The following is a 13408-nucleotide window of genomic DNA, read 5'->3' as shown; positions in this document are numbered from 1 at the left end:
GTAAGGTTTTCTAAACAGAGCATTTGCTGTCATGTATAAGCATCAGTGGAAAGTCTATAGAGATTATGCAGTAATCAGCTTTCACAGGACATGAACAAGCAAAGCCAATGATGATCAGATGATCTACTAACAAACTGAAAATCTAGAAACAAACCTGGAAAATGATAAAGGGTTAGTTCAGCCAGAAATGAAAATTCCGTTTTTAATTACTTGTCTTCATGTCATTTCGATCCCCCTGAGACTTTCGCTAATCATCGGAACACAAATGAAGGTATTTTAGGTGAAATCCAAGAGCTCTCTGGAGCTCCATAGACAGCAACAGTCCTGAGATGTTTAAAGTCCAGAAAAGGAACCAAAAACATTGTCAAAACATCCCATGTGACCACAGTGGTTTAACTGCAAAAATACAAAGCTCCAATAACACTTATATGCCATACAAACTGTAAAAAATAAAAATAAGTGCCAGATTAGAGTGCGCATTTACTATGGGCAATACAGCACTTGCATGTTGAGCTGCACTAATAGCAATAGGTCATACTGTCCATAGTAAAAGCACACCCTCACCTGGTGCTGAAGAGAAGACACAAGTCAACAAAGTCATTATTATAGTTTTTGTTTTGGTGCGCAAAAGTGTTCTTGGAGCTTCTTATGATTACAGAACCGCTGAAGTCACATGAAATGTTTTGGTTCCTTTTCTGGACTTTGAAGGTCTCTGGATTATAGCCGTCTATGGAGGGCCAGAGAGCTCTGGGATTTCATCTAAAATATCTCTATATGTGTCGCGGGGGGTTAGGACGACATGAAGTTGAGTAATTAATAACAGAATTTTCATTTTTGGGTGAACTTTAATAGCACAAATACTAGTAAAGTGATTGCTGAAACCTATTCCAAAAAACTTCAGCCAGGGAAACTCCTACAAATATGTATTTCAGATAACCAATAATCATGTAGCCTTAGCTTGTGTGGTTTTTGAAGTAGGGCTGCATGGTCTACCGGTACTACTACAATGATACTACAGCTGCAAATACCAGTGGTCCAAACTACCACTGTAGTTTTTGATGGTAGCATCGTCATTAATTGTAATATTTATTTAGTAATAATTAGTACTAATTACATCATAAATTTGTATTTAAAGTCCATTTTTAATTACTGTGGGCAGCACGGTGGCTCAGTGGTTAGAACTGTCGTCTCAAAGCCATAAGGTTGCTGGTTCGAGTGCCGACTGGGTCAGTTGGCATTTCTGTGTAGACTTTGCATGTTCTCTCTGTGTTGGCTTGGATTTCCTCTGGGTGCTCTGGTTTCCACTACAGTTCAAAGACATGTAGTATAAGTGAATTGAATAAACTAAATTGGCTGTAGTGTTTGTGTGTGTATGAGTGTTTATGGATGTTTCCCAGTACTGGGTTGCAGCTGGAAGGACATCCGCTGCGTAAAACATAATAAATATGAACAAATAAAAAAATAATAAACAAAAAAAAAAAACATGAATAAATGATTGTGTCTGAAAAGTAACTCAGTTACTCAATAAGTTATAAATTACTTGACCCAACACAGCTTAAAATTCAATGCAGAAATGCACTACATATAAATCTTAACGCCGCACAGACAATAGGAATTAAACTCTTAATTCTTTAAAGACCTAAACAGGACCTTTTATCTTTATTTAAAAATGTAACACTTTAAGAATTATAAACATTATATGTATCAAAACACAAAACATTTCCAAGCAGTGACACAATATTTCGTACTATATAAATTTACATGAATTTCTGCTCATAGTTTCTCACGCACGGTTAATCTACTTAAAAATGAATTACTCTGCTTCTCTTAATTGATTGATCCAGAGCTGTTAAATTCATGAACAGTATTTAAACGAGTACATTATGAGTAACTAATTAAATTATCTGAAAATGAAAAGTAATCCCTTACTTTACTTTTTCTGTGGAAAAGTAATCTAATTACAATAACTATTTACTTTGTAAGGAAATACACCCAACACTGGTTGCATGTGGGAAAAGTCACTAAAATGCTCACACATTTGTGCCGGCAAATAAACAGTAGAGCATTATATTTTCATTTTAACAGTATGTGGAGCCCTTTAAGGCTGCAAAACTGTAGAATTCACACCTGTTATGCTATTGCACGTTTTCTGGTACTTTAGAACACATGCAATAACTCGAACGAACATCTGAATCAGTTTACTTCTGTTGCTGTCAATGTGATTCAGTAGCTACAAAATCCTGTGGTCTTCCAGAATGGAGGTGAATCTGCTTTTTCTCACATTGCAGTGAAAGAGGAGACATCAGAAGCTCTGTCTGTAGCAAGAGGTACAAGGCGCTTCAACAGAGACTCATCGGCCTACAGCACTACCCTGTCACCAAAACTACAGAGAACAGAAGCCCTGCCCTCAGATGGTACGACCTGCTCTGCTGTTATTCTATCATATCTGTCACTGAATAAATGAATGAGTGTTTTTGCCACAATAGCAGTAGCTACTCTGGTTCTAATTGGCTGTACTGACAGGAATCATTCATCAAAAAAGTTCTATGATTACATTCTCACCAAACCTGTTTGAGTTTCTTCTGTTGAACAAAAAAAATAGATACTGAAGAATGTTGGAAACTAGTAGTAACTATTGATTCCATAGTATTTTGTCCCCTACTGTGGATGTCAGTGGCTACAGGTTTCCAACATTCTACAAAATATCTTTTGTGTTGAACAGAAAAGCCGCTTGAAAGTGATTTAATGGAGGGTAAATGCTCATTTTATTACTATGTGAACTGTTCCTTTAAAGTGAATGGGTTTTCTTCATCTCCTAATTATCTTATTAATGACACATAATAGAATTGAATAATGCAGACAGACTCCTAATTAAATCACCCACCTTGTAACTAATATTTAATGCTGTGTGTGACTATAATTTGCCAGGCGATGGTGTTGGTGTACGTTCAGCGCTCATTAAATGTTCTTTAGATTAAGATGATTGCAGCAAATTGCAGATGGGTAATGTTTAAGATGTGTGTTCGCAGCTTTATCAAATTGTGTAGTATTTTCACTTGTACTGGAGGACAATTATAAACTCTGGGACGTGTTACTACTCGTTTAATCAGATACATATATTCTGACGAACATAGGAATCCTGTCCTGCATTTATTTTAGTGTGTGTTTATGTAATAGCTGAATACTGTGGGTGTGTAGACTTGCAGTGTACAATGTGAAAGTAAAACCTTCTATGAGGTTCTATAAGGACAGAAATGGAAGTATAAGATTCATGTGAAGATTAAATTGCTCAGCTGTTTTATACTGTAAAGTCTTTGAATCAGCAAAAAGTAGTCACAGCGTTATTACATACAATAAGAGACTACTCAACAGTTATCAGTTTTTCAGGATTTACTGTATTTATAATATATGGTGGGGCTGCATGATGCTGGAAAACTATGATTTTGTGATATGAAAAGTTTCATGTGATACTTTGATCAGTGATGCTTTTCTGAGTCGTCGAACAGTATTCAAGTACAGAAATTAATAATCACAAAGCAAAAAAAAAAGCTTTTCTTACTTCGCTTGATCTTATTTCTAGTCCAAATATCAATAAATTCTTAGATCAAGTAAAAATATTGCTTTATTTTTAACTTCAGAAGAGATAAGACAAAATTAAGATTTTTTTTCCCTTAAAACAAGTAAAACTATCTGCCAGTGGAGTAAGTAAAAAAATAGTTTTGCTTTGAAATGTAGATATTTGGACTAGAAACAAGACAAAAAAAAACTAAGTAAGAAAAAAAATATTTGCATTATTCGTATCAATTCCGTATAAATACAGTAATTAAATACAAATTAAATACATAGCTCTTGGTCAATTATAATTCAGACTCAACAATATCTTGCGATGTGACTACTGCGAACGTGCACATTGTGAAATCGATGCTGAAACGATATATTGTGCAGCCCTAATGTATAGGGTTTGAGTAGGTCAATTCAATTCAATTCACCTTTATTTGTATAGCGCTTATTAGATTAGATTAGATTAGATTCAACTTTATTGTCATTACACATGTACAAGTACAAGGCAACGAAATGCAGTTTAGGTCTAACCAGCAGTGCAATAGCAGCAAGTGCAGGATACAGGTATAAGTTATAAAGTGCAGTTATAGAAAAACTATGGTGATATTTACAGATGGATGTACTATCAACATTATATACAGGTTGTATTAGCTATGAACAATGTAGATTGTGTCAAAGCAGCTTCACATAAAAGGTCATAGTAAATAGGAACAGTGTAGTTCAGTTTGTAGTGTTTAAGTTCAGTTCAGTTTAGCTCAGTTCAGTGTGGTTTAAAAAAAATCGCCACTGAGAGTCCAAACACTGAAGAGCAAAACCAACGATGCGCAGCTCTATAAATCCCGAACCATGCAAGCTAGTGGCGACAGCGGAGAGGGAAAAAAAACTTCACTAATTGGCGAAAGTGAAGAAAAAAACCTTGAGAGAAACCAGACTCAGTTGGGCACGACCATTTTAATTTCTCCGCTGGCCCAGGTCTGGCAATATTTCTTCAAAATTTCAAATAAAGCATTGTCATTTAGGCTACATCTACAATAAGGCGGATACACTTGAAAAAGGCGTTTTCGTCTAAAAACCCTTCATGTCCACACTATAGTTTTCAATTCTTTCCATCATCCACACTAAAATGACTGAAACGCTTTTGTTCAGTACTGTGCATGCAGTCTGTTGTTTGGTGCTGCCACTGTCCTTTGAGAAGAGGCAATAGGGAGCATGTACAAACTGACATTAATCTTTTATAAAGCTGTCAAAATGGATAGGGTTCAAAACATCTGCTTTACAATGTTGTCCACCATGTTAGCTGCAGTGGTCATATGACTAAAATGCATCACTGTTTTCAAAAGCCTGTTTTCACAGTCCACAATGCAACATGAAATCAGTGTTTTCAAATTTATCCATTTTGGAAAGATTTTTTAAAAAGATACATTTTCGTTTAAAAAAAAAACTTAGGCTGCGTCTGAAACCGCCTACTACTCAGTAGGTACTGCATTTGAATTTAAACATACTACTCGGCCGTTAGAAAAGTACATTCTATACAGTATGAATGTTAGCAGTATGAATGGAATTGGGATGTACTACATCCGCCATTTTATCATTGTCACGTGACCTACCCCTAACAGTTACGTCACTTCACTCCTATTCATGAATTCTCTCACGGAGCATCATGGAATAGTGCAGCGTGCATGGGGTGCGCACTTCAGAATCTCACCGGAAGTGGTAAGTCATCCAGGTACTTCTCGCGTACTGATTTTCGAATTCTATGAATTCGGACATACTGATACTGATTTTAGCATACTATATAGTATGGAAGTATGTGGTTTCGGACGCAGCCTTAGTCTTGTGGACAGAAGGCAAAATCTGAGAGTGAAACGCATTAGTGTGGACATGGTCTTAGTGTGTTTTTTTATGCTGTTGGGCAGGATAATCAGGTTATTCCACCAAATATTGATTTCTTGATTCTTCTGAAACGAAATCAATTGCGAATTTGAATTTTGGAAATTTAAATATCAAAATTGACATATTTGAAAGCATGGCAGCTTTTTTATTATATGCAACAAAAATCCTCTAAATGATTTTTTTTTTTTTTTTGGAATTTGGACAAAATATCAACAGCAGTATGTATTACACAAGAAACAAAAAACTTTACACAACTATATTCATAAATTTGTCCCTTCATTTTCCCCATAGCTGTATATTAAATAATTTGCTTGTCTAATTAAGACATTGCGCTTGACTATTATTTATGACAGAAACCATCGCCCATGCTGAAAACGGTGCCTCCACAGAGCAGCAGTTCTCAGAAGAGTCAATGGACTCGGCCTCCAAATCGGTGGCCCCTCGACCCCCTGCGCACCGCAGTGCATCGGAGTTTCACACCCCGACCGGCAGCAGCCCACACTACCCCTCTCACCCTCCACTGCTGCGCGGACTCTCCTCCAACCCAGCAGAGCCGCGCACACACAGACGAGTGGAAGGTAGGCTATGTAAGAGCGCTTTGTTCAACACCTTCACACATTTGTTTAATGTGCTTGGAAAAGCACAGACTTGTTTACATTCATTTTAAACGGACCAACTATACACAGATTTATAGGCAACACTTTGTAATGACTTTCATTCATAATAGAAGACACATTTTCCCATACTGCTTCACACAGGGGTTCCCAAACTTTTCAGCTTGTGACCCCCATAATAACAATGCCAGTGACTCGCAACCCCTACATTCCTCGGAGGTGGTTATAAATATATAAATATTACACACACAATAGGCTTATATAAACACAACCATATTGACAACACAAAGTGCAACAGTCATGTTTTAATTTGCTTAATTGAATATTAACCTTACCTAATGAGACTGGCCAGCACAATGTTGACAGCACAAGTCTATTCTTGGTTTAATTTTGGAGACCGCCAATCAGAGATCATCCTCAATGTTCACTTGTGGCCTGTATTTATTTTTAATGTATTTGATTGCCATAAAGGTGTCGGAAAGTTTAGGCTGGTGCTATAAAATCAATATGCTGAGGCTATTGCTGTGTTGTTAATCTACTGTAACCAAAACACTCTTAATCATATGAAAAAGAATTAAAAGACTGATGGCTTTTTATTTGCATGTTCTTGCTTTTCATGTAACTATTAGTTAATAACTTTTCATCTTATGTGGGTTATGGATAAAGTATATGGTAAATCTAATAGTTTAACCAAATTTCTTTTTGATTGAATTATTTTTGACTTTTGGAAATCACCAAGCGACCCCCTGTCATTGTCACTTTGGGAACCACTAGTTTAATGGGTCATTTTTATAAGTACAGTTACAAGTTTAGTTGTCTGAAATATAAGTACTTCTCGTTTGAATGCACTGTGATCATGGGTTTGAAAATGCTATCTCTATATTTTGGGGAATTTTCTGGCAGAAGGTGCTGAAAAGTATCAAAAAAGTGATTTTGTTGAACGTTCATTCAAAACAGGCAGTTTGATCTCAAATAAAAACAATAAAACTTTACAATAAGGTTGTATTAGTATATGTTAGTTAATACATTTACTAATATGAAGAAACAACAAACAATACATTTATTACAGTATTTATTCTTGTTAGTTAATGCAGTTGTTCATTGTTAGTTCATGTTAACTCATGGTGCATTAACTAATGTTAACATGCATGAATGTGGATAAGAAAATGTTGAAATATGATTAATTAATGCTATATAAATACTGTTCATTATTAGTTAATGTTTGTAAATACATTAACTAATGAAACCTTATCATAATGGGTGGCCATGAAAACTTATGAATGTATTACTGAATCACTAACAAATTACTGATTTGTGCAAAAACCAAAGATAAGCTCTGCTCCGGCTTTATTTGGAACTATTTTTGTTGACAAAAATCAAACAAAATTGTGTCTAAAATGATAGTATTATGTAAGTGCTCTCTTCTGTAATATTACTTACTACCGGTCAAAAGTTTGGGGTCAGTTTTTTTAAGGGAAATTTTTCTGTTCATCAAGGCGGTATTTATTAAACGTAAAATATTTTTTTAATTAAGTATTTATTAGAATTTTAAATAACTTCATTGGAAACTATATGAAATAAGAAAGCAGTTATTACTCCAGCCATTATTGCTTGTATTACTATTACCATTAATATTAATAATAATAATAATAATGATGATAATAACAGTTAATATTAGAGTGATTTCTGAAGGATCATGTGACTCTGAAGACTGGAGCAATGATGCTGAAAACTCATTTTTAAAATCACTGGACAAAATGAATATGATAAACTACTTTTAAACTGTTATTTTCTAGTGCAATAACATTTCACAATTTGTACTGTATTGATGAACTAAATGAAGCCCTGCTGAGCAGAATAAGCTTATTTTAAAACGTTTAAAAATCATGTACATCCATATACAAGTATGTGTATTAAATGGAAGTAAACAATTCTCAACAGATCATTATTTCATGTGACTGAAAATGTAATATTGTGCTGATCTGCTAAATGAGCTGAAGCTTACATGTTTTAATCCTTTATTTTATATTTTAATACTCACTTTTTATTACTCAAGTTATTTTCAATTTTTCCATAATTTATTCATTTAAATGTATTTAATATAATATATTTATATAACTAAATGTGTTACTACTTTCTCTTTTTTTTTGTGGCAAAGGCTTTTTGAATCGTTTTACTTGTTCTCCAAAACTTGATAACCTACATTTAAAATAATTAAATTTTTCTCAAATTAATTTATTTTGTGCCAGCATTGCTGTGGCGTTTGAGTCCTAAAAGCAGAACAGATTTATTGTCAGAATGCTTTCAGTCTGACAGCTTGGCTTACGCGATCACCGCTGTTGTTCAGAGACTTAGATCTATTTCTATCATGGGATAAAAACCCATATCAGTTCCGCACAGAGTGCCTGTGTGAGGAGCAGATGTATTTTCTCTAATCAAATGTCAAGTGACACAATAGGCTTCGATATGGATTAAAGCCTGTTAGCGGCTCAGGGGCCAATATTTATTTAAATAGCATCCCAGAATGAGAGTGATGCTTGGGGTTCAGTTTTATTTCCCATTTTTAAGAGACTGATATCAAGAGGCTGACCTTAGACTGGCATTACTATTCAAGAGAGCACATGTACAGTATTTCCAAAAATATATACATCAGTTAAGGCAGACAAAGAAGAGGATGGACAAGAAATAATCACTTTGTTATTTTAAAATACTTAATGCTTTTTACAGTGTTATTGCATATAGAAACCACAACTTTTTGTGGGGTTTTGACATCTATATAGTAATAATAATAATCATAACAATAATAATACAGTTGAAATCAGAATTATTAAACCCCCTTTGAATTTTTTTATTTCTTTTTTAAATATTTCCCAATAATGTTTAACAGAGCAAGGAAATTTTCACAGTATGTCTGATAATATTTTTTCTTCTGGAGAAACTCTTATTTGTTGTATTTCAGCTAGAATAAAAGAAGCTTTAATTTTTATGAACCATTTTAAGGTCAACATTTTTAGCCCCTTTAAGCTAATTTTTTTTCGACTGTCTACAGAACAAACCATCGATATACAATAACTTGCCTTATTACCCTAACCGGCCTAGTTAACTTATTAACCTAGTTAAGCCTTTAAATGTCACTTTAAGCTGTATAGAAGTGTCTTAAACGAATGTGTTAAACAAATCTTCTCTTCGTTAAACAGAAATTGGGGAACAAAATAAACAGGGGGGCTAATAATTCTTTCTTCAACTGAATATATTCTACTTTAGGCATGAGCAGTTATACTGTAATCAGTGTGTGCTATTAGAATATTGTTATTATACCATTTCTTCCCTATGCAAGTAGGTAGTACTTAATTTAAAATGTTATTATTTTAATAATAATAATAAAAATAAATAAGATATTTTAATAAGTAGAGGTCAATAATAATTAATGTGTAATATATTTGTTACACTAATACACTTTGATGCAGACACCGAATTCTATTAACTGCAGGAATTATTGCTGCACATTAGTTGCATCTATATTACTTAAATTTTTTAAGTTGAACCAATTTAACTTCATAAGTCACTTGAACTTGCATCAATTAAGCTGACTTAAAACATCAAGTTAAATATTGTTCAACTTAAAAAATAAGTTGAAACCTGATTAACCTTCTAAATCAAGTTAATGTAAAAACATAAGTTGTCATTTTATTATGTAATTGTTTACAGTGTAGTTTTTCATTCAGATTTCGTCCTGATAGTCTAGTTGGACAAGAAAAGTAACTACAAATGTATTGGGTCATCCTTGTTTTTTATGTATTCAGAAAATGTACATACTGTGCACAGTATACATATTAGATACTACAGCAATTATAAGAAAAGTGTGTTAGAATGCTGCTTTTGAACAGACCTATGCATTTTGTCACTGTCTATGCATCGCAGTGCCCTCTAGTGGGAATTTTCCAAATGGTTTTCTTGACATCAGTCTATTAGGGTTTTTGATTTTACATTTTCAACCCCATAAAAAAATGACTTTTTACGAAATGAACAGTGATTGGTTGCTTAACACGTCAATCAGACGTCCTCTAGGTGCACATAAAACCTGCAAATGAGTCTGGAACTTCTGCTATAATACAGAAGATCTGGCTATGCTACAAATGGCAATCACACACACACACATACATACATATATATATATATATATACAATAGTGTACATCATGTGTATATGTTAACAAAATGATCTAGGTGTTATTACCTGATACTAACTAGAATATGCACACTAGCAAACAATACAGAAATTATACAGCACCATCAAAAAAAAAAAAAAAAAACTTGCCAGACTATAGCAATAAGAAACAAAATAAAATGACATGTAAAAAGTAAGGAGAAAAAAGAATATTACAAAAAATAATTACAGAGACATTATTAACCTACAGATCTAAGGAAGGGGGCCTATATTTTGTCATACATCGTCTCCAAATCTACAGAAATGTAACCTTTCCAGCTTAAGGACAGAAACCGTTTCAGCTAATCATTTAAAAAAAAACTTGGAGGTGTCGTGAATTTCCACTTTATCAGAATCACTCTCTTGGCCAGCACCAAGCCACACGTTTAGGTCAAGTTAGAGCCTTGTCTGAACATCCAAACAATGCTAATTCCACATAAATTTAATGTCTATTTCAAAAGCCTGGAATGAAGTCCGAAGATACTTTTCCAAAATTCAGATACATCTAGACAGGACCAGAATATATGACCATAAGTCCCGACTGCACCTTTGCATCTATCACACAAAGCAGAGATAGAAGGATACAGCTTATAAAGTTTGGCCTTAGTATAGTGTAATCTATGCATCACTTTAAATTGTATGAGCTGTAGTCTCCTCCCAAGTAGAGGATGAAATGTCAAATCCTGATTACCTCTCCCAAGAATCTTTAAGGTGTGCAGAAGAAACCGAAATGTGAGAAGCAGACAGATATAGACATTTGGTCACTAAATGTTTTTGCCACACTATCTTAAACAGTGTTGTGTTTTCCAGCTGCTAGCTCAACAACTGGTCCTGAGCATCAAGCAACAGAGAAGGATCCCTCTAAAACATCCACTAAGAGTCCATCATCCTGGAGTATAGAGGAAGTGATGCAATTTGTGCGGGATGCCGATCCACAGGCTCTGGTCCACATGCAGAGCTCTTCAGGAAACATGTGAGAGAGGATTTTCTTGTTTTTTTTTTTTATCTTATAAATGCCCATAGATTTAGAAGCATTGTATTCAGTGGTGGAAAGAGTACTAAGTAATCATACACAAGTAAAAGTACCAATACTTTCCCAAAAATGCATAGTGTGAGTAAAAGTATCTATTGTAAATATTACTCAAAGCATGAGTAAAGCTGCAGTCACACTAGAGCAGAGCAGAGGTGCCTAAAGTAGGGCCCATGGGCCATCTCATCTGACAAGAGAGGGAGAATGATGGGAAGTTGGTTAGAGCAAATGGCTTTGACAGAGATCGCCATTTCGAATTTAACAAAACGTTGTTCTTTTATTTAATTGAGGAGCTACAAAAAAGCCAACTAAAATGAACTATTTAATTTAAATGTTGTAAAGTAATTAAACTTTTGAAATGTAAATACTGTCACTCAACAGACAAAGGACAATACACAAGCAGTGTTTCCTCTTAGATTTTTTTCCAGCTGTGGTGGCAGATTTGCACAAATCTACCTCTGTATATAATACTCTGAAATAATGCCATAGGTATTATTTTAATGATAAATGTTGTAAGCGCAGTATTACAAGTTGAGATCGCATTTATGTAATACGAGCATGCAAATCTCTTTGCTTGCATGCCGGTTTTCTCTGTTTGTGCACAAAACCTCTTGTACACCATCAAATATAGCTAAGGTGCTCAAGTGCAGATTTTCTTGTGCGCTCTCAAATAATCGCTGCTGAATTGCGATTTAGTGCGTTTATGTAACGAGTATGTCTCCAACAATTAGATTTGCTAGGAATATTTATGAATGTCTCCAATAGACCTACAGAGCGCATTAATGCATCCTAAAGTAAAGTGAAACGGCCATAAACTCCAGCAAGATAAAGTCATTGTATGCAGAGCCATGGACATTTATCTATAAAGTATAATTATGGAAACTTATCATAACTGAAAGCTATGTCGTGTTTGCTGGCCTCACGCACCTGTCAGTCGGTCAGTTAGCATATCACCAAAATTCATCCCACCATGGGTACATTACAGCTTCTCATTCAAAACATTCAGTTTTTTTTTTTTTTAAATAGCGGGTTATAATCGCACCAAAACATATTCAAAGATAAGTGAATTATAACAGCGCGCACTTTACTGTAACCCTAGTAGTGCTATGCATTATTTGTTTAACGCTTAACAAATAATGCACAGCACTACTACAGTTACACTTATCTTTTAATACGTTTTGGTGTGATTATAACCCGCTATTTATTATAACACGACTGAATGTTTTGAATGAGAAGCTGTAATGTTGCCGTGGTGGGATGAATTTAGTGTGGCACCCCACCATGAAAGAATGAATGTAGCGGAAACAATGCACAAGACATCGACGAGGAAATGAAGGCAAAGGCAGGAGCAGCTCGACTAGTGTATTCAGCATTGAACTCCATTGTGTTATAAATGGGATTACTTATGCTTTTACTAGTTTTCTAGCGTTTTCTAGTTATTTTTAAATATTAGCAACTAAATTAGGATTTTACCCATGACTAATTTAATGTAATACGATTTGGAATATCAATAAGGAACAGTCCTCAATCCAATTTGGTTTTTGGCCCTTTATAGGAAAAAGTTTGGACACTCCTGCACTAGAGTTTGAGCATGCAAAATTCTGTCATACAGCATTGCAAAAAGGGGTGGGATTTGTAAAGTTGATTAGAAACTAAAAAAAAAGCGAACGATTGGTCCATATTTTAAATTTCTGTACAGAGAGGTCATGTTTTGATCTTGAATTGGTCTCACACAGCCACGTGATGCGATTTTGCAGGTCAGAGTTTACCAAGCTTGAACTGTCCAATACCGTAAACTGCGAAACTTGTCGCACGAGCTTGCGTTTCCGGTCTGCTGTATTCACATGTGTATGAATGTAAGTCTATGGGGCGAAAAGTGCAGTGTGACCGCAGCTTAAAAAATAGCCCTTTTAAAAATACTCAATAGTAGTGAGTATTACACTGTGAAAGATTGATACGTTTACATACAATTTGTGCGTGTGTGAAAACCTAACATTCTGTAGTGCATTTAGTTATTGTGTAAGGCAAATTCAGTCATCATACAGTAAACATCCTTTATCTTCTCATTAGTAACATGCAATCTAAACATTGCGTGGGTCATTTT

At 34.6% G+C, this 13408-nt stretch overlaps 1 protein-coding gene across 4 annotated transcripts in view; it reads left to right on the top strand.

The window, feature by feature from the left end:
• scml2 (Scm polycomb group protein like 2) overlaps nt 1-13408 on the top strand; it is a 60791-nt gene that overhangs the window by 46398 nt on the left and 985 nt on the right. For 3 of the 4 annotated variants that reach the window (XM_056468119.1, XM_056468121.1, XM_056468120.1), the window contains 3 exons: nt 2289-2414; nt 5808-6041; nt 11085-11247. In XM_056468119.1, coding sequence (XP_056324094.1) covers nt 2289-2414; nt 5808-6041; nt 11085-11247 — 523 coding nt within the window. The remainder of the gene's footprint in view (nt 1-2288; nt 2415-5807; nt 6042-11084; nt 11248-13408) is intronic. The other variant, XM_056468122.1, reaches the window with a different exon arrangement.

Source organism: Danio aesculapii, chromosome 11 (assembly GCF_903798145.1).
Source record: "Danio aesculapii chromosome 11, fDanAes4.1, whole genome shotgun sequence".
NCBI lineage: Eukaryota > Metazoa > Chordata > Actinopteri > Cypriniformes > Danionidae > Danio > Danio aesculapii.
This window is presented reverse-complemented; position numbering and strand designations above follow the sequence as displayed.